We start from the raw sequence: 22833 nt of genomic DNA, 5'->3' as shown, positions 1-22833 counted from the left end.
ATATATAAACTGCTACAAAAATATTTAGTAGGAATTAGAAGAAAGTAGAAGAAAGAATATAAGAAGGAATACAGGAAGTAAATGACAGCAAGAACCCTGGTTGCTGTTGAGGGTAAAAAATAAATAAAATATTAAGAACAAACATGAGAACTCAAAACACCAAATACTGGGGTCATTTGGTGAAGGTGCCAATGACCCTACATTTTCCAAAATACCTGGAAAACACCACAATATCAACTGTATATTGATTGATATCTATAGTGATTCAAGAGAAATTGGTGTCAAGTTTGAGAAAGATTTTTGTAAAAAGGAAAATTTAAGAAGATTTTTTTATAGTTTATTGATGAGATAAGAATATAAACTATTCAGAAAATTCATCTACTGAGGAAAACTTATTTCCAGGGAATTGTGGATGGTTCTCATACTGCTGAGAATATTAAAAGAAAATTTTTGCTTGTAAAACAGGATTATAGCTGAAGATTGGTTCTTAGTGAAGAAAGCACACTCTGGGAAATAGAATGCTTTAAAAAAAAAACACCTGCTAGTATTTATCAAAGAGTGATTGGTTAGTTCAGTTTCTTGAAGCATGATACAATTAAGCCAACCATTGTCTCAGGATTCTGCCACATGGAAAAGATGTGTTCTACTAACATAATTCATTTCGTAGTGTTGGCCAAATGCTCACCAATGAGTACTGGGTCAAGCTTCAGTCTTCTACTACAACTCTTGATACAGAGACAGGACTATTACTCTTGTCTAGGAATTTTCTGGATATTATTCTTTCTACTATTTCTATATAATTTGAAATTTTACTTAAATTAAGGTTTAGAGTAAGTATTTAAAATATTTTTCATGCCTACACAGTTTGCTAGGTTGAGTGTATCATCATAAATGAGGTGTTTTTGTGTGAGAAATCATTATTTTTAAAACAAATGAATCATACTCTTATATATATATATATATATATATATATAAAATTTATGAGCATAGGACTTTATAAGGTATTTCATTTGAAACTCTTGCTTTAACATGTGAGGCATATCTTTGCTTTTACAAGAACAGAATTGGATTTTTCCTTCCAGAGCTTGCAGGAAGGAGCTATCATGTGGTCATCTTTGCAGTTTTGTGTTTGGTGCACATACTCTAATGTTATCTTTTCTTTGCTGTTGTCTTAATAGTTTATGGCAGTGACGATAAAGTACAGGATGCTGTGAGGTCCACTTGCATTGCTCTACTTCATCTTTTTCTTAAAAATTTGAATCACATGAACATTAAATACTGTATATATGTGCTGCTTTGATTGTTGTCATAAAATAGCTTAACAAGATCGTGTAAACAATTAAACAATAGTTAATGAAGCTGAAATTGATTATGTAACTTCTGTTAATGATTGATGTGACTATCTATTGTAAAGGGATGTGGTATTGTATAAATATAGCGGGTGTTGGGGCTGGAACTGTGGTGTGGCGGGTAAAGCTGCCGCCTGCAGTGCGGGCATCCCATATGGGCGCAAGTTCGAGTCTCGGCTACTCCAGTACTGATCCAGCACTCTGTTATGGCCTGGGATAGCAGTAGAAGATGGCCCAAGTCCTTGGGCCCCTGCACCCACAAGAAGCTCCTGGCTCCTGGCTTCAGATCGTCTGAGCTCCAGCTGTTGAGGCCAACTGGGGAGTGAACCAGTGAATGGAAGACCTCACTCTCTGCCTCTCTCTCTCTGCTCCTCTCCTCTCTCTGTGTAACTCTGACTTTTAAATAAATACATAAATCTTTAAAAAAATAAGCAAATATAGTGGGTATAAATTTGGGAGTTTGGGGAACACAGAATGACTTTTCCCATCAAAAGCAATGGGATTAGGTTAAGGAATTTTTTATACAAGAGATTTTTCAGGAAATAAACCTTTCATGCACAAAGAAAAACTGTACTATCAATGATGTTTTTAGGTTTCATGCTAAATAGTGAATTTGAAATCTTGTCATCTAGTGAATTTAGAATGAATAGAGAAGAGCCTACATTGTAGCACAGCAGGTTAAGCCACTGCCTTCAATGCTGGCATCCCATAATGATGCTGCTTTGAGTCCTGGCCACTCTGTCTGCCAATGAAGCTCCCTACTAATGTGCCTAGGAAAACATTAGAAGATAGCCCAAGCATTTGGGCCCCTGCTGCAAAAGTGAGAAGTTTGGATGAAGTTCCTGGCACCTGGCTTCTGCTTGGCCTAGCCCCAGGCCGATGGAGTCATTTGAGGAGTGAGTAAGCAGATGGAAAATCTCTTTCTCTCTCTTTCCCTCTCTCTGTAACTCTTTCAAATAAAATTCTTTCATTTATTTATTTATTTATTTATTAAGATGTATTTATTTATTTGAAAGTCAGAGTTACACAGAGAGAGAAGGAGAGGCAGAGAGAGAGAGAGAGAGAGAGAGAGAGAGAGAAGTCTTCCATCTGCTGGTTCACTTCTCAGTTGGTCGCAACAGCCAGAACTGTGCTAATCCTAAGCCAGGACCCAAGAGCCTCCTCCAGGTCTCCCACATGGGTGCAGGGGCCCAAGGACTCTGGCCATCTTCTACTGCTTTCCCAGGCCATAGCAGAGAGCTAGATCAGAAGTGGAGCAGCTGGGTCTCGAACTGGCCCCCATATGGGATGCCGGCACTGCAGGCGGCAGCTTTTACCCACTGTACCACAGCACCAGCCCCACATCTTTTATTTTTAAAGTGTGAATGAAAAAACATTGATCCCTCCCTGAATAACCACCTTCAGCAATACTGATTTTGTTAGTACCTTGAAAGGTAGCAGAGTTGTCATCTTTTGTGGGATTTAGGAGTAATTGGAAAATGAAATTACACAATATTCATGGAGCTAAATAATTGAGGATAAAGGATTTAGGATTCATTCACATCTTAAATATGGAGATAGCAATGACTACAGTAGCACACATGTGCTTCAGTTGCCATGATTTCCAAATTGGGATTCTGGAAGAGAATTAAGCTCCAGGGCAACCATTCTGGGAAATGACTGAATTTCTCTTGTATGCATCCAGAATATGTCTCACTGTGTATCATATTTGAAATAACTGATAATATAGTCACCCATACCATCTTCCTTAGGGCTTAATTCTCATATCGGACTTTGATATTCTCCCCTTCTATCCTGGCTGTTAGATGCAGCATTGATATTATAAAATTCATTAATTTATACACAAGCTATTTACTGCGGCCTGCCAGGCCCTGTGCTGGGCTCTGAAGATATAATGGTGAGCAAAAGTCAACATAACCCTTGCTGTCATGGAGAATATTATCTAATGGGAGAGACAGTCAACAATCAAATGATCTCCTTAGGAAATTTATCATTAGAATCTGAGAGAAATGCCCTAAAGGAAAAGATGGGCTTCTATAAGTGCTGTGTCAAAAGAACCTGACTTTGGGAAATTTGGCCAAGAATAGTGACTGGGTTATAGAGATCTGTAGGCTGAGAAACATGGGACTTTGGAAGTATTGTTGACAGTTTCAGCTATTATTATAAATCTGTCAACTTTCAGTGACTGTTTTGTTTTACCAGTACCAATCCACATCACATGGTTTACACTAGAAAAGCTTAAAGTACATTTGTTAACTAATGATATTAATCGTGCCATTTATCTCATATACTCTAATTCTTAGTGTGAACATAAGTGCACTTAAGCTTTTTGCTGAGAGGGACAATATTTTCTTTATCTTTGAAAAAGTTCATGGTGCAATGAATAATTTGTTTCATGCAATTTGCTCTGGAGCAGAAAATAGTAACCCACTTTCATTATTCTTGATTTTGCTACTGACCTGGGATAAATGACTTAACATGCATGGCAATTATAGAGGATACACATACTATAAATTCCTAAGATTTGTAGTCTTGATCATTCATGGCAATTAAAAAATATCAAACTGGGGCCAGTGCTGTGGTGTAGCGGGTAAAGCCTCTGCCTCCAGTGCTGGCATCCCAAATGGGCGCCAATTCGAGTCCTGGCTGCTCCACTTCTGATCCAGCTCTCTGCTATGGCCTTGGAAAGAAGAGGAAGATGGTGCAGGTACTTGGTCTCCTGCACTCACATGGGAGACCCAGAAGAAGCTCCTGGCTCCTGTCCTTGGATTGGCCCATCTCCAGTTGTTGCAGCCATTTGGAGAGTGAACCAGCAGATGGAAGACTCTCTGCCTCTCTGTAACTCTGCCTTTCAAATAAATAAATAAATAATTTAAAAAATCAATCCAAAATGTTTTTACATAATTAAGAATCATTGATACGTGCATAGGAATAGAAAATGAATTTAATATGGACATAAACAAAAAGAATTAGCAAGGTATCTTTTATCACAATTTTCTGCGACTTGATCAATGTTTAATAAATATTTATTTAATAATGAATAGGGTCCGGCGCTGTGGCACAGTGGGTTAACGCCCTGGCCTGAGGCACCGGCATCCCATATTGGTGCCAGTTCAAGACCTGGCTGCTCCTCTTCCGATCCAGCTCTCTGCTGTGGTCTGGGATAGCAGTAGAAGATGGCTCAAGTCTTTGGGCCCCTGCACCCACGTGGGAGACCCAGAGGAAGCTCCTGGCTCCTGGCTTTGGATCGGCACAGCTCCGGCCATTGAAGCCAATCGGGGAGTGAACCAGTGGATGAAAGACCTCTCTCTCTGCCTCTCTTTCTCTCTCTGTGTAACTCTAACTTTCAAATAAATAAATAAATCTTTAAAAAAATAATGAATAAACAGATTAAGCCAATAATAGATTGCCTACATCGTTTTTCTAGTTATGTCAGTATTAACCAAATTATTTAAAACACTTTGCCTGAGGTAGGTGTAATTATTAAGTGCTGAAATGTTAATGGATATTTTACTTGATTAGTATTTATTTCTACAAAAGCAATAATTTTTTCCCTGACTTACTTCATCCCTTAGGCTTATAAAATCTCTTTAGTTTTCTTATTGCCCTGTTTTAAATCCATATATAAAAAACATACATGTTTTTAAGACTTAAGACTCAGTTGACTCTGGAGTGATCATCCAAACACTCAGTTATCAGAAGAACTGTCATGGCTCAGAAAATATTCTTGGTTAGTATTTATTGAATACATGCTCTATGCCAGGCACTGTGCTAAGTGCTTTAGATGCATGTGTTCATTTATTCTTGGGGAACGAAGCACGGTAATCTCCTTTTCAGAGATAAAGAAACTAAGGCTCTGTTGGATAAAGTGATTTATTTTTTATGGGGGCTTGAAAGTGGAGAAAAGGAATGATTGCTGCTGTGCTAGAGCTTTGGGGAATCATCCACTTCCTTCCCCTCACCCATAGGGCAGCCTGACTTTAGAGAGAGGTTAGGGGAAGGACTGTTTATAAAAACAGCACTTCCCTTTCTCTCTCTCTCCCCCTTCCTCTCCCTCTCTCCCCCTCTTCCCCCCCCTCCCCTCTTTTCCTTTATGTTATATATCAGTGATTCATCTAAGCAGCTCTCTTTGTAAATCCACAGTCCACAGGATATACATTTGAGTGTGTTTTTTTATCCTGATAAAACCCTCAAAACTAGTAATCTTTACTTTGTACCACTCCTCTTTTTTAAAGTGGTTTTTATGTACTAGTCTTTGAAATTCTTGCAATGAACCAAATGAAATACTTCTTAAATTATCATCATCATTCTTAGGATGAGATGGTAGATGGTAGACTGGGGTACGGAAATGTTAAAGTAATTTTTCCAAAGTTACACTTGGGATTCAAATCTCAGGTGTCTCATAGTGGAACCTGTGATGTTAAGGTGATGCATGTCACCTCTTTATATGCATAGTAATATAGTACTGCATTCATAATTCATTGATGCTAATAGTTCTGGCCAATGATGTCTAAGCTACTGTTGTAGGAGGCAGTGACTTCTTCCTCTATGTTAAGCAGTTGTATGAAATGAAATCCACAACCTTGACATATGTATGCACTGGTGTTAAGTAACAGAACTAGCGAGACAACATAAGTAGGGCAGGCTGTTCAATAAGGCGTGAACAGCAACCTTGACTGCCTAAGTATGCTTTTTACTCCCTCCCACCCCCACCCAATGGCCAAATGGATCCATGAGGCATAGATCGATTTATGTGGTGACCAGTGAAGATTTGTCACACTGAGAGCTGCCTTGAATGTGAGCCAGGTGTCTCAGTGTGATTTTGGAAAACCGACCATGTAGCTGCTGGGTTGAACCTGCACCTGTGACCCTCTGGTTAGTTCTTTGAGGCATTTAGCTTCTATAAAGGATAAAGAGAGAGGAGTTAAGGACTTGTAAACAACACAGAGGTTAAGACAATACCAAAACACCATCTGTTGTTAAGGTGCTATGCATAACAGTCACTGATCTTCATAAAATTTTAGGGTGGCATTATAACAAGTGAAATTATTGAGAAAAGGCACAAATCTGAGAATGGACCCCAGAATGTCTCTTTTTCTGGGATTGTGCAAAATTTTTAGAGGAATATTAGGAATATAATGTGATATTACACATTTATATTTGAGTTCATATTTCAGCAAATAAATTTTAAAAATATATCTTTGGAGACAAATTCTCAACAAATTTGAGAATTAATTTCCCTATCTCCTTTTCTTTGAGGTTAACACACATAGAGTAATTTGTGTGTGAAGAAAGACATCTAATAACCCAGGAAGAGTCATGTTTCAACAACATAATGGCTTCTTATTTAGGGGAAGCATGTTCAAGTTTTGTTTTTGATCTTTCTGATGTTTCATGCAAATGAACAGTTGACCTAAAAATTTTCCCCCCAAATATTTTAGTCCTTCTTGTAAGGGTAGAAGTAGTATTTTGTCGTTGGCTGTTTTTGTTGTAGCAAAATACTGATAGCCCAACTTAGCTGTGTACACTGTTGGCCACCTGTTGATCAAGATTTTAGAGACATTCATTATTTTCATCTTTTAGAGACTGTCTTTCACAATGTTAGGTGACTAAGATTAAGAATTAGATTATACATGAGAGTGAGAGAGATAAGATCCATTAAAGGTATATAAAAGAACTAATTTGAATGTTAACGTAGCTCTAGCAATTCTGGAATTTGAATCTAGATTCTTGAGACAAATACAACTGAGGGAGGCATCATGACACACAGAAAGGTTAAGGCTACCATTCTTTGAACATTTAAAAAGTAACTATCATTGTATGTTAAATGATATTTAAAGACAGGAATACTGTCTTTACAAAACAAAATATCATATTAAAATTAAAAGATGAAAATAATTCTGTATTATATATAGTCTTACCTGAAAATTTAAATGTGGAAGAATCTATAAGTAAAGACCCAGTTTCACCCTTTAGCTTCTGATATAAAATGGTTTCAATACTATCCCAATATTTTGCTGCATTATTTTTATAAAAAGATTTAAACTTCAGCACAGCATGTATTATCACTTTCCCTTTGGCTCGGCTGCAAAACATAAACAGACAAATAAATTATGCTTTTATTACTGAACTCTATTGCTCTTAGTGGGAGAGATGTATAGTTCCTAAATAACAGGTAAATGTTAAGATAATAACAAGGTAGAATTATGCTTTGCTTCATTACTCTCCCAGTACTTCCCAAGGGAACAAAAATGGCACTTGATGGACATAGTGGAAGCAGGAGTGAACCTATTTTTTGCCAAGGCCCATTTTTTTAAAAAAAGATTAATTTTATTTATTTTGAAAGACAGAGTTACACAGAGAGGTAGAGACAAAGAAAAAGGTCTTCCATCCACTGGTTCACTCCCTAGTTGGCCACAATGGCTGGAACTGCACTGATCTGAAGCCAGGAGTCAGGAGCTTTTTGTGGGTCTCCCACGTGGGTGCAGGGGCCCAAGGACTTGAGCCATCTTCTATTGCTATCCCAGGCCATAGCATAGAGCTGGATCGGAAGAGGAGCAGCTGGGACTAGAACCTGTGCCCATATGGGATGCCAGCACTTCAGGCCAGGGCTTTAACCCGCTATGCCACAGCACCAGCCCCCAATTGTACATTTTTAACGTCATTCACAGGCCATACAAAATTAGCAACTTAAAAATTAGCCTGCTATAGATTTCTTGATTTTTTTTTTGATTTTTTTTTTAACTTTTATTTAATGAATATAAATTTCCAGTGTACAGCTTATGGATTACAATGGCTTCCCCCCCCATAACTTCCCTCCCACCTGCAACCCTCCCCTCTCCCGCTCCCTCTCCCCTTCCATTTGCATCAAGATTCATTTTCAATTCTCTTTATATACAGAAGATCAATTTAGTATAAAGATTTCAACAGTTTGCACCCACATAGAAACACAAAGTGAAACATACTGTTTGAGTACTAGTTATAGCATTAAATCACAATGTAAGGACAGAGATCCCACATGAGGAGCAAGTGCACAGTGGCTCCTGTTGTTGACCCAACAAATTGACACTCTAGTTTATGGCGCCAGGAACCATCCTAGGCTGTCGTCATGAGTTGCCAAGCTGGCTGTGATTACCTTGATAGGGCCAGACTAAATGAATTTGCAGGCTTTAAATGGCCTGTAAGCCAGATGTTCCCCACCCATGGAAGAGTGTGATTTAAACTCAGGGGAACTGGATTTATAGTTTAGATTTAGCATTTGCCAACTCCTTGACTAGAGCAAGCTGTTTGCATTCTCCATACCTAAGCCTCCTTAACTCTAAAATGATAATCTTGTTTATTGGGTTATTGCAAATATCACTATAGATTATAAGCATCTTACAGATAATGCATATATATATATATATATATATTTTTTTTTTTTTTTTTTTGACAGGCAGAGTGGATAGTGAGAGAGAGAGACAGAGAGAAAGGTCTTCCTTTTTTTTTTTGCCGTTGGTTCACCCTCCAATGGCTGCTGCGGCCAGCGCATTGCGCTGATCCGAAGCCAGGAGCCAGGAGCCAGGAGCCAGGTGCTTCTCCTAGTCTCCCATGTGGGTGCAGGGCCCAAGGACTTGGGCCATCCTCCACTGCCTTCCCGGGCCATAGCAGAGAGCTGGCCTAGAAGAGGGGCAACCGGGATAGAATCCGACGCCCCAACCGGGACTAGAACCCGGTGTGCCGGCGCCGCAAGGCGGAGGATTAGCCTGTTAAGCCACGGCACCAGCCCAGATAATGCATATATGAGAAGAGGTATTTTCAAAGTCTCAGAGTGCTTTGGAAAATTATTTCTTGTGAAATGTATTTATGTGTTATGAATCCACTGTGGACTCTATAGAAAGGGCCAATAGAAAATAATAAAGTAATGGGTAAAATGAGTGAGTATTGTATTATCTTGGCTTTCTTTTAATGGAGACATAATTTATAATAGTGGGCCAGTTGTCTCTCACCTGTTGGGAATCAGAAATGAGGGCAGAAACGTTAGGCTAGACTTCTTTCATTTGTAATTCTGACTTGAAGATTCATATGTGTAAGCCAGAAGTTTTAAAAGGGAATAATTCCTATTAACAGACTCGTTTATACTCTACTCTGTCTCTGTGCCTCTTTACCTTTTCATAGGAATGTCTCTGTATTTGTATGCTTGAAAATACGCAACAATCCTGGATCTCTATGTAACTCAAGGAGAAGCCTAAAAACATCAACTTCCAAGCCTTTGAAACACTCATCAACAAAAACAGAAACCATGGCCAAGATCCAATATTTTCTTACTATTTCTTACTATTGCAATTTTCCAGGATAATTTACAATAAGTGAATTAGCTGCTTTCTATATTACCCTTTATCACTTTATGTTTTAAGGTGCATGGGTACTCAGTGCCCTTCCTTAAGGGGCGATAAATACACAACTTTTTATTTCCTTTATATAGTATTAAATTGTTAGCAGTTTAATGTCAATTTATTAATTATTCTCACTCCTTATTTACTTTTATGCTTCTCACAGGTATAATTCTAATTTATCTGATTTGTAGGGACAGTCCCTCTTGTTCCTTATGGAACATAAAAGGGTGTATCATATAACTGTTTATTTTAAATATTTTGTCCAACCACTGGTGTCACTCTGAACTTATCTCCTGGGTCAGATAACAATCTAAAACCAAACTAAATATAGACATTTGGAATCTAATTCTGATGTCATTTAGGTCATATGATTCTCTTTTTCACTGAAAACGTGAACTAAAAATTATTTTAATTTTACCTTATCCTGATTCACAAAATAATCTTTAGTTTTATGTAACAAATGTCTGTAATTCTTTACCACAGGAATTTTTTCTTCCCATTCTTATGTTGCCATTAATTAATTCCCTTAATAAATGTCTGTTAGTCCAGATAATATGCCCGACAGACCACAAGGTCCTGCTCCTACCCATGCTATTTATATTCCAGTAGGAGAGAATGCCTCTTTGAAGTGAGACCTTAATGACAAGGAGGGAGTCATGCTAAGAACTGGGAGAGGAATAGTCCAGGAACAAGAAACATCACTGCAAAAGCCCTGATCAAGGTAGCTTCAATAGTTCCTTCAGCATCATTATATCTTAGGTTGGCTTCTTCCGGACTCTTGGCTCTCCTGTTTTTTCTTAGAGCATTTATGTTACAAAACTTGCAGTTGTGAATTCCTTTCTCTTTTCTTTGGAGTTATATGTGAATCTTTGAAGACTGTCTTGTCACTTTACAATCCCAAAAATGACTTTCCTGAGGACCTGAAAGCTATCTTTTTGAATGTAACCATCAAAGGAGATGACCTTCTTACTCCCTAGTTTCTCTGGGAGGGTGGGAAGATAACTTCAGTGGGTAACTTGTTAGAAGTTGTAAAACCACGTCCTGTAATTAAGAAACAGATGTCTGTTTTCCTTTGGGTAAAGCCAAAGGAAAATAGCCTAAGCTATTGCTCTCTACCCAAGCATTTAAAAATCCTACCTACATATAGCCTAAATTCTTCCTCTCTACCCATGCATTTAAAAACCCTACCTCCTTCTGTTTTAGCAGAGTTAAGAGTTCTGCCATCTCTCTCTTATTGCAAAAAATAGCCTTGAAGAAAGTCTTTCTTGTCTGTTTAACTTTACTAAGTGCAGGTTTTACATTTACAGCCCTGTGGTGGGAACATGCTAATTGTTTTAGTGGGGAAGTAGTAGCAGATTAGTGTATATTATAAAGTTGCGAGTGAAGATGATAGTATGAGATGAGGTCAGGGAGAGAGAGAGGCAAGGACCAGATGCATCTCATTTTGGCTGCTCTGTGGAGAATTGATATTCATGGAATAGGAGTACAGGCTGAAGGTTAGAAAAGTTGATACAGTAATTTAGGTAAAACCATGTGGGTTCAAATTATAGCTTTATTATTTATTAAATGTGTTAGGCATCTTTCCAAGGTCATAGCTGGTGGTCTTATATGCCTGGCAAATACTTAGCCTATCTTTTGCTTTAGTGTCTGAAAGATGGGAAATATATGTGAACTATACATCATCATAAAATATGGAACTAATATACACAAGTTATTCAGGATTGTTTTCATGTTGAATGAGCCAATATAAATGAAGTTCCCTAGGGGCACCAGTTAAGAACATGGGTTATTTAGAAATAACCTAAGAAAATAAAATAGCTCAAGTTCTAATTTTAGGTTGAAGTAATTCCAAAGTATATCAACTTTTCTATTTGTGTTTGTAGTTGTTATCTTTTTCTCCAGCAGTCAGAAAAGAAACCAATTCTGATCTAAATTTCATTCTATGAAGTAGTGTCATTTTGGATTGGCTTTTCTTTAAGTAGACTCTTCTGAGCCAAGAATAGAGCCCAGTGGCCTTTTCATTCTTAATACTCTGTACACACATGAATAAAATCTAGAAATGTGTTTTAGGTGACCCCATGACTGTTACAAGTTTATATCAAAATCAGATCACATTCCAAGAAAGTCCTAAGATATTCGCCAGTATTTACAACTAATATTAAATTACACATTAATAAAATCTGCACACAACACACTGCTTCTTCAAATACAATGATCTAAGTATTTTATCCTATTTTTAAGTATATCAAGAAGACTTTCCAGTTGTATCTTAAGAATATAACCAAATACAACATCTTTTTGGGATAAAATCCTTAGGCAAATTGGAGATAGAAGGAACATATTTAAACACAATCAAGGCACTATGTGACAGACTCATAGCCAGCATCATATAGAATGGGGGAAAAGCTGGAAGCATTTCCACTCAGATCCAGAACAAGTAAAGGATGCCCACTTTTACCATTACTACTCAATATAGTTGTGGAAATTTTAGCCAGAGCCATCAGGCAAGAAAAAGAAGTCAAAGGGATGCCAATGGAAAAGGAGGAAGTCAATTTATTCCTGTTTGCAAATGACATGATCCTATACAAAGGGAAGCCAAAAAACTCCACTAAGAGACTATTGGAACTCATAAGAGATTTGGCAAGGTTGAAGCATATAAAATCAACACACAAAAATCAATAGCATTGTATATGCAAACCATGCCATGGCCGAGGAAAAACGTGTAAGATCAGTACCATTCACAATAGCTAAAAAAATTTAGATACCTTCAGATAAATTTAACCAAGGATGTAAAAGATCTCTACAATGGAAATTTCAAAATATTAAGGAAAGAAATCGAAGAAGACACACACACAAAATGGAAAAATCATCCTTGTTCATGGATTGGAAGACTTTAATATCATCAAAATAGTCATATTACCCAAAATAATTTATAGATTAAATATGATTCCAATCAAAATACCAAGGATATTTCTTCTCAGATCTAGAAAAATGACCCTAAAATTCAAATGGAAACACAAGAGACCCTGAATAGATTAAAGCTATCTTAAATAGCAAAAACAAAGCCTGAGACATCACAATACCAGATCTCTAGACATATTACAAGGCAGTTATAATCAAAATGGTCTGATAGTGGCACAAAAATAGACATGTAGAGTAATGGAACAGATTAGAATTCTGGAAATTAATCCATGCATCTACGACTGACTAAACTTTGACAAGCAAGCTAAAATTACTCCTGAGGGAAAGGACAGTCTCTTCAATAAATTGTGTTGGAAAAAGTGGATCTCTACATGTAAAAGTATGAAACAAGACCCCTACTTTATACCTGTACAAAAATCAATTTACAGTGGATCAAGGATACAAGCCTAAACCTGAAACCATCAACCTACTAAATATAGGGGAAATCCTGCAAGACATTGGCATAAGCAATGATTTCTTGAATAAGACCCCAGAAGCAAGGCAATCAAAGCCAAAATAGACAAATGGGATAACTTCAAACTATGAAGCTTCTACACAATAAAGAAAACAACAACAAAATGAAAAGGCAACCTACAGAATAATGAGAAAATATTAATGAACTATACATCTGATAAAGAATTATTATCCAAATATATTAGGAGCTCATGAAACTCAACAGCAACAACAAAACAATGAATATAGTTAAGAAATGGGCTAAGGATATGAACAGGCTTTTTTTTTAATTAAACTTTTATTTAATGAATATAAATTTCCAAAGTACAGCTTATGGGTTACAATGGCTTCCCCCTCCCAAAACTTCCCTCCCACCCACAACCCTCCCCTTTCCCGCTCCCTCTCCCCTTCCAATCACATCATGACTCATTTTCAATTCTCTTTATATACAGAAGATCAGTTTAGTATATATTAGGTAACGATTTCAACAGTTTGCCCCCATTAGCAACACAAAGTGAAAAAAAATACTGTTGGAGTACTAGTTATAGCATTAAATAAGAGTGTACAGCACATTAAAGACAGAGATCCTACATAATATATATTTTTTAATTAATTAATTTTCTATGCCATTTCCAATTTAACACCAGGTTGTTTTTTTTTTTCATTTCCAATTATCTTGATATACAGAAGATCGATTCAGTATATAATTAGTAAAGATCTCATCAATTTGTACACACGCGGAAACACAAAGTGTAAAAATACTGTTTCAGTACTAGTACTAGTTATAGCATCACTGCACATTAGACAACACATTAAGGACAGATCTCACATGGGATGTAAGTACACAGTGACTTCTGTTGCTGACTTAACAATTTGACACTCCTGTTCATGGCGTCAGTAATCTCCCTAGGCTCTAGTCATGAGTTGCCAGGGCTATGGAATTCTTTAGAGTTCGCTGACTTTGATCTTATTCCGATAGGGTCATAGTCAAAGTGGAAGTTCCCTCCTCCCTTCAGAGAAAGGTACCTCCTTCTTTGATGGCCCCGTTCTTTCCACTGGGATCTCACTCACAGAGATCTTTCATTTAGGTCTTCTTCTTTTTTTTTTTTTTTCTTTTCCATGGTATCTTGGCTTTCCATGCCTACAATACTCTCATGGGCTCTTCAGCCAGATCCGAATGCCTTAAGGGCTGATTCTAAGGCCAGAGTGTTGTTTAGGACATCTGCCATTCTATGAGTCTGCTGTTTATCCCACTTCCCATGTTGGATCTTTCTCTCCCTTTTTGATTCTATTAGTTAGTATTAGCAGACACTTGTCTTGTTTGTGTGATCCCTTTGATTCTTAGACCTATCAGAGCCATCGATTGTGAACTAAAATTGATCACTTGGACTAGTGAGATGGCATTGGTACATGCCATCTTGATGGGATTGTATTGGAATCCCCTGGCACATTTCTAACTCCATCATTTGGGGCAAGTCTGATTGTGCATGTCCCAAATTGTACATCTCCTCCCTCTCTTTTTCCACTCTGAAATTTAACAGGGATCACTTTTCAGTTAAAATTTAAACACCTAAGAATAATTGTGTGTTAATTACAGAGTTTAACCACTAGTACTAGAAAAACAACAACAACAACAACAATTCTATAAAGGATAAAGTATTACATTGTACATCTAGAGTCAGGACAAGAGCTGATCAGTTCATTGTTTCTTATAGTGTCCATTTCACTTCAACAGGTTTCCCCTTTGGTGCTCAGTTGTTGCCGATCAGGGAAAACAAATGATATTTGTCTCTTTGGGACTGGCTTAATTCACTCAGCATGATGTTTTCCAGATTCCTCCATCTTGTTGCAAATGACTGGGTTTCATTGTTCCTTACTGCTGTATAATATTCTATGGAGTACATGTCCCATAATTTCTTTATCCAGTCTACTGTTGATGGGCATTTGGGTTGGTTCCAGGTCTTAGTTATTGTGAATTGAGCTGCAATAAACATTAATGTGCAGATGGCTTTTTTATTAGCCAAATTAATTTCCTTTGGGTAAATTCCAAGGAGTGGGATGGCTGGGTTATATGGTAGGGTTATGTTCAGGTTTCTGAGGAATCTCCAGACTGACTTCCATAGTGGCTTAACCAGTTTGCATTCCCACCAACAGTGGGTTAGTGTCCCTTTTTCCCCACATCCTCTCCAGCATCTATTGTTGGTAGATTTCTGGATGTGAGCCATTCTCACCGGGGTGAGGTGAAACCTCATTGTGGTTTTGATTTGCATTTCCATGATGGCTAGTGATCTTGAACATTTTTTCATGTGTCTGTTGGCCATTTGGATTTCTTCTTTCAAAAAATGTCTATTGAGGTCCTTGGCCCATCTCTTCAGTGGGTTGTTTGTTCTGTTGTTGTGGATTTTCTTGATTTCTTTGTAGATTCTGGTTATCAACCTTTATCTGTAGTATAGTTTGCAAATATTTTTCCCATTGTGTCGGTTGCCTCTTCACTTTCCTGACTGTTTCTTTTGAAGTACAGAAACTTCTCAATTTGATGCAATCCCAAATGTTAATTTTGGTTTTGACTGCCTGTGCTCCTGGGGTCTTTTCCAAGAAGTCTTTGCCTGTACCTATATCTTGCAGGGTTTCTCCAATGCTCTCTAATAATTTGATGGTTTTGGGTCGTAGATTTAAGTCTTCAATCCATGTTGAATGAATTTTTGTGTAAGGTGAAAGGTATGGGTCTTGCTTCAAGCTTCTGCACATGGAAATCCAATTTTCCCAGCACCATTTATTGAATAGGCTGTCCTTATTCCAGGGATTAGTTTTGGATCTTTGATCAAATATAAGTTGGCTGTAGATGTTTGGATTGATTTCTGGTGTTTCTATTCTGTTCCATTGGTCTATCCATCTGTTTCTGTACCAGTACCATGCTCTTTTGATAACAACTGCCCTGTAGTATGTCCTGAAATCTGGTATTGTGATGCCTCCAGCTTTGTTTTTGTTGTACAAGATTGCTTTGGCTATTCGAGGTCTTCTGTGTCTCCATATGAATTTCAGCATCATTTTTTCCAGATCTGAGAAGAATGTCTTCGGGATCTTGATGGGTATTGCATTGAATGTATAAATTGCTTTTGGGAGAATAGACATTTTGATGATATTGATTCTTCCAATCCATGAGCATGGAAGATTTCTCCATTTTTTGGTACCATCTTCTATTTCTTTCTTTAAGGTTTTGTAGTTTTCATCGTAGAGATCTTTAACGTCCTTGGTTAAGTTTATTCCAAGGTATTTGATTGTTTTTGTAGCTATTGTGAATGGGATTGATCTTAGAAGTTCTTTCTCCACCATCGCATTGCCTGTGTATACAAAGGCTGTTGATTTTTGTGGATTGATTTTATATCCTGCTACTTTGCCAAACTCTTCGATGAGTTCCAGCAGTCTCTTAGTAGAGTTCTTTGGGTCCCCTAAATAAAGAATCATATCATCTGCAAAGAGGGATAGTTTGAGTTCTTCCTTCCCAATTTGTATCCCTTTAATTTCTTTTTCTTGCCTAATAGCTCTGGCTAAACCTTCTAGAACTATATTGAATAGCAGTGGTGAGAGTGGGCATCCCTGTCTGGTACCAGATCTCAGCGGAAATGCTTCCAATTTTTCCCCATTCAATAGGATGTTGGCCATGGGCTTTTCATATATTGCTTTGATAGTATTGAGGAATGTTCCTTCCATACCCAGTTTGCTTAGAGTTTCCATCATGAAAGGGTGTTGTATTTTATCAAATGCTTTTCCTGCGTCTATTGAGAGAATCATATGATTTTTCTTCTGCAGTCTGTTAATGTAGTGTATTACGTTGATTGTTTTGCGAACGTTGTACCATCCCTGCATACCAGGGATAAATCCCACTTGGTCCGGGTGGATGATCTTTCTGATGTGTTGTTGCATTCTATTGGCCAGAATTTTATTGAGTATTTTTGCATCTATGTTCATCAGGGATATTGGTCTGTAATTCTCTTTCAATGCTGCATCTTTTTCCGGCTTAGGAATTAAGGTGATGCTGGCTTCATAGAAAGACTTTGGGAGGATTCCCTTTTTTTGATTGTTCTGAATAGTTTGAGAAGAATTGGAGTTAGTTCTTCTCTAAATGTCTGGTAGAACTCAGCAGTGAATCCATCTGGTCCTGGGCTTTTCTTTGTTGGGAGGGCCTTTATTACTGTTTCAATTTCTGTGTCAGTTATGGGTCTGTTTAGGTTTTCTATGTCTTCCTGGCTCAATTTAGGTAGGTTGTATGTGTCCAAGAATCTGTCCATTTCTGATAGATTTCCCTGTTTGTTGGCATACAAGTCCTTGTAGTAATTTCTGATGATTCTTTTTTATTTCTGTGGTGTCTATTGTTACGTTTCCATTTTCATCTCTGATCCTATTGATTTGGGTCTTTTCTCTTCTTTTTTTAGTTAGTTGGGCCAATGGGGTGTCAATTTTGTTTATTTTTTTCAAAAAACCAGCTCCTTGTTTGGCTGATTTTTTGTAATGTGTTTTTGGATTCAACCCTGTTGATTTCTTCTCTGATTTTAATTATTTCTCTTCTCCTACTGGGTTTGGGTTTGGTTTGCTGCAGATTTTCTAGATCCTTGAGATGAATTGAAAGCTCATCTATTTGGTGCCTTTCAAATTCTTGATGTAGGCACCTATTGATATAAACTTTCCTCTTAACACTGCTTTTGTTGTATCCCATAGGTTTTGGTATGTTGTGCTTTTATCCTCATTTACTTCCAGAAAATTTTTGATTTCTCTTTTAATTTCTTCTATGACCCATTGTTCATTCAGGAGCATGTTGTTCAATCTCCATGTGTTTGCACGTGCTCTAGGGATTCCCGAGTTGCTAATTTCCAATTTCATTCCTTTGTGGTCTGAGAAGTTGCATGGTATGATTCTAATTCTTTTGAATTTGCTGAGACTTGCTTTATGGCCTAGTATGTGGTCAATCCTAGAGAAGGTTCCATGTACTGCTGAGAAGAATGTAAAGTCCTTAGATGTAGGGTGAAATGTTCTGTAGCTATCTGTTAGATCCATTTGGGCTATAGTGTCATTTAAATCTACTGTCTCCTTGTTGATCTTCTGTTCTGTTGATCTGTCTATCTCTGAGAGTGGAGTATTGAAGTCCCCCAGTACTATTGTATTGGTGTCTAAGTCTCCCTTTAAGTCCGTTAACAAGTCTTTTAAATAAGCTGGTGCCCTGTAATTAGGTGCATATACATTGATAATCGTTATATCTTCCTGTTGAATGGATCCCTTAATCATTAAATAGTGCCCCTCTTTGTCTCTCCTAACAGTTTTTGTGGTAAAGTTTATGTTGTCCGATATTAAGATGGCTATGCCCGCTCTTTTTTCATTTCTGTTAGCATGGTATATATTTTTGCAGCCTTTCACTTTCAGTCTGTATGCATCATTGTTGGAAAGATGAGTTTCTTGTAAGCAGCAAAAAGATGGGTTTTGTTCCTTAACCCAATCAGCCAATCGGTGTCTTTTAACTGGACAGTTCAAGCCATTAACATTCAATGTGACTATTGAGAAGGAGTAACTTTGCCCTGTCATTTCCCAAATTTTTTTTCTAATATCTGGTTTGAGATTCCTGTGATCTTTTGCTGTGAGCTTTCCTTCCTTTACCTTCTTTCATATTGGTGACCGTGTTTCTGTGTTTCTGTGTGTAACACATCTTTAAGCATCTTTTGCAGGGCTGGATGAGTGGCGACAAATTCTTTCAATTTCTGTTTGCTGTGAAAGGTCTTTATTTCACCTTCATTCATAAATGAGAGCTTTGCAGGATATAATATTCTGGGCTGGCAGTTTTTCTATCTTAGTACCTGGGCTATATCTCGCCATTCTCTCCTAGCTTGTAGGGTTTCTGATGAGAAGTCTGCTGTGAGTCTAATTGGAGATCCTCTGAGAGTAATCTGGCGTTTCTCTCTTGCACATTTTATGATCTTTTCTTTGTGTTTCACTGTGGTGAGTTTGATTATGACGTGTCGTGGTGAGGATCTCTTTTGATCGTGTTTATTAGGGGTTCTATGAGCTTCTTGTACTAGGATGTCTCTGTCCTTCTCCAAACCTGGGAAATTTTCTTCTAGTATATCACTAAAAAGGCCTTCTAATCCTTTCTCCCTCTCCATGCCTTCAGGAACTCCTAGAACCCGAATGTTGGGTTTTTAAAGAGTATCCTGTAGATTCCTGACAGTATTTTTTAGATTTCTGATTTCTTCTTCTTTTCTTTGATTTGACTGTTTCCTTTCCTGTTCTCTGTCTTCTAATTCTGATATTCTCTCTTCTGCTTCACCCATTCTGTTTTTAAGGCTCTCTAATGTGTTTGTCATTTGATCTATTGAGTTCTTCATTTCATTGTGGTTTTTTGTCACTATCTCAGTTTCATGTTCTACTAGTTGTTTCATTTCATTTGATTCCTCCTTAATATTTCATTTTCACGAGAGAGATTTTCTATCTTGTCCATTAAGGATTTCTGTAGTTCAAGAATTTGTTTTTGAGAACTTCTTAATGTTCTTATCAATTTTTTGAAATCTGCTTCTTGCATTTCCTCTATCTCTTCATCTTCATAATCTTGCATTGGGGTGTCTTGTTCATTTGGCGGCATCATAACGTCTTCCTTGCTCTTGTTACCTCGGCTTCTATGTTTGTTGTTTGGCATGTTGGAGATAATTTATGGTATTTTTGGTTTTTTTTTTTTTTTTTGGCTGTGGTGTTTTTTTTCTCGTTATACTATGCCTCTAAGTGGGCTGTCTGCTTTGATGGATCCTTAGAGGCTGTGATGGGTGTGGCCAGAGAGTTATGCTTGATTCTTCAGGTTTAAGGCTGTGCAAAAAGTGACTCACCCAGATTGTTCTCTCTCTTGCTCCTTGCTGGATTGCTCTCTCTCTCTCTCTCTCTCTTTTTTTTTTGACTCAGTTGGGAAGTTATTCGGTACAGGTGAGTGGAATTGAGTGTAGTTGAAATCTGGCCTCTGTGAGTATTTGTTTGATCTACCCCTGGGACCACACAAAGAGTTTATGCAGCCCTCAATGTGTTCTCAAGTTTCACCAAAGTTCCAAGATACTGAATTTGTGAACTCCTTGGTGGTGCTTTAGATATGTAAAATGGCGCCTGCTCTTTGTTTTGCTGGGTGAGTGAATAGAGAGGCCTCTGCTTTTCCCCCCAATGTCTGGGGTTTCTGACGCCTTTGTCTTACCTCCTGCTCGTTCCCGCACTGGCGAGATTCTGCGGCTGGTCTCCCGCGGTTGGGTTTCCACGCGGTGGGCTCCCTGTAGGTTCTTTGTGTCACATCCACTAGATCCGGAAGTGTTTCCTCTGCAGTTTTTTTCTTGAATCTTTTCCTGAGGCTACAGTAATTCCACTTTTATGAAACTTTATTTTCCCAAACTACGGCGCACGTCTTCACTATCTGCCATCTTGGCTCCGCCCATGAAGAGACATTTTTCAAAGGATGAAATACATATGATCAATAGACACATGAAAAAATGTTCATGATCACTAGCCATCAGGGAATTGCAAATGAAAACCACAGTGAGGTTTCTCCTCATCCCAGTTAGAATGGCTATCATCCAAAAATCCAAAATTAACAAATACTGGTAAGGATATGGAGAAAAAGGTACCTTAATACACTGTTGGTGGGAATGTAAACTAGTGCCACCATAATGAAAGACAGTGTGGAGATTCCTCAGGAATCTGAAAATCTACCAGATGATCCATCCATTCCCCCTCCTGAAATCAGCATATGAAAGTTTTCTGTACCCTCATGTTTATAGCAGCTCAATTCACAATAGCACAACCCAGATGTCCATCAACTGATGACTGGATGAAGAAAAATGTGTTATTTATACATGATGGTATAATAAAAAAGAATTAAATCCTGTCTTTTGCAAAAAAATGGATGCAATTGGAGACCATTATGCTTAGTGTAAAAAGACAAATATCATACATTTTTGTTGATTTGTGGTAACTAATACATGAAGTACTAAGAAAAGTAATGTGTACGAGTATAATTCATATTTTGAGATGCTATTATTTTTTCTAACCCTTGTTTATATTCCTGAGGAATGGTTGTCTTTCTACTTAATGCTCATTGAAGTCTTAATTTAATGGAGAATTAAGCTTGTGATTATAAACTAAAATTATGCCATTACAAAAATTAAATATAAGGGTGGCAGCATTGTGGTATAATGAGTTAAGCTGCTGCCTGCAATGCTGGTTTGAGCCCTGGCTGCTCCATTTCCCATCTAGCTCTCTGCTGATGTGCCTGGGAAAGCAACAGAGGATGGCCCAAGTGTTTGGGTCCCTGCACCAATGTGGAAGAACAGGATGAAGCTCCTGGATCCTGGCTTTGGCTTGGCTCAGCATTATCCATTGTGGCCACCTGAGGAGTGAACTAACAGATGGAAGATTTTTCTTTCTCTCTCCGTCTCTGTCTCTCTCGGTAACTCTACATTTTGAATAAATAAAATAAAATGAAATAAAGAAAAACAAGAAAGGAAGGAGGAGGTAAGGTGAGAATATGGGAGGGAGGGAGGATGGAAGACATCACTATGTTCTTAAAACTGTATTTATGAAATGCATGAGATCTGTTGTCTTTATATGAATAAATTTAAAAATCCATAAAAAGGAAAAAGAATAAAAAGGTTATAACCAAGGAGAATAAATGTAAAATTTAAGTACATAGATATTGGTTTAATGCTCCTTATTTCCAAATAGACACAGTTTTTTAAAGTGATGATTATTGTATAGCATTCAGACTCAAACTTTTTGCTTAGATTTCATGTAATTTTTCTCATTTGGATATGGAATTACTACATTTGAAGAATGACTCCCACTGCATAAATTGTTTATTAATCCATTATAATTGCCATCTCATCTTCCCAGAGAAATTTTACCTCTGCTTTCCTCTTGAGAACTCATTAGTACTGATAACACTAATGAATAATTCAAAATAGAATTTTTAGTTTATGCTGCTATATTTAATCCTATCCTGAGTTGAGTTTTTGCAGGGTGATAAGGACCATTATTATATTCCCAGGAGGCTTAATTTTTTTTTTTAGCTCCCATACAGCATCAATCACAGAACTTTGCTTATAACATTTAATAGTTAATGATCCTGATGGTAAATAGTAAGGAGCAACCTGGCACATGTAATGCACAAAAGAGGTTGATAGTTCATATCACTTAGCGTATTAAACAAAAGACAAAGCTCAACATGCCTACTTGAGGGAATCTTTCTGCCCAGGCAGAGTTTGTGTTAGCCTGTGTTGTTTCCCTCAAGTGTATGCTCCCCACCTAGGCTCATAGTTTTGCCCATCCAAACTTTGACACTGCTTATTGGGATTGTAAGTATGTTAGCTTGCTTGAGACTCAGGCACTCTGGCATGGGATGTAGCAACCCAACTGGCATTATGATCACTAGGCCAAATGCTTATTGCTGTAGTACCAAGGGTTTTGAGGCCCCAAATTAAAATGTATTTCGACCTGTTAGTTGTATGTCAAGCAAAAATTATCGTGTTGCATATGAGGCATGTAAATGAAGGGAAAAAGTTTATTCCTTGTGCCTTTCAGTCTATTGTACATACCTTACTTGGACAACATGAGATTTGACATACTGTCTTCTCAGTTTAGATCCATGAAATGTTTCATTCATCTGTTAAAAAGTAAAATTGAAG

The 22833-nt window shown here is 37.6% G+C and overlaps 1 protein-coding gene across 1 annotated transcript in view; it reads right to left on the bottom strand.

Annotated features, from left to right (window-relative positions):
• The window catches only part of LOC133765717 (transmembrane protease serine 11C-like), a 69397-nt gene that overhangs the window by 15757 nt on the left and 30807 nt on the right, over window positions 1-22833 (bottom strand). Inside the window, exons 4-5 of the mRNA XM_062199257.1 lie at window positions 22744-22811; window positions 7271-7434 (exon numbers count right to left, since the gene is read on the bottom strand). Of these exons, the coding sequence (XP_062055241.1) occupies window positions 7271-7434; window positions 22744-22811 (232 nt within the window). The remainder of the gene's footprint in view (window positions 1-7270; window positions 7435-22743; window positions 22812-22833) is intronic.

The sequence above is a fragment of the Lepus europaeus genome, chromosome 8 (genome assembly GCF_033115175.1).
Source record: "Lepus europaeus isolate LE1 chromosome 8, mLepTim1.pri, whole genome shotgun sequence".
NCBI classification, from domain to species: Eukaryota; Metazoa; Chordata; class Mammalia; order Lagomorpha; family Leporidae; genus Lepus; species Lepus europaeus.
This window is presented reverse-complemented; position numbering and strand designations above follow the sequence as displayed.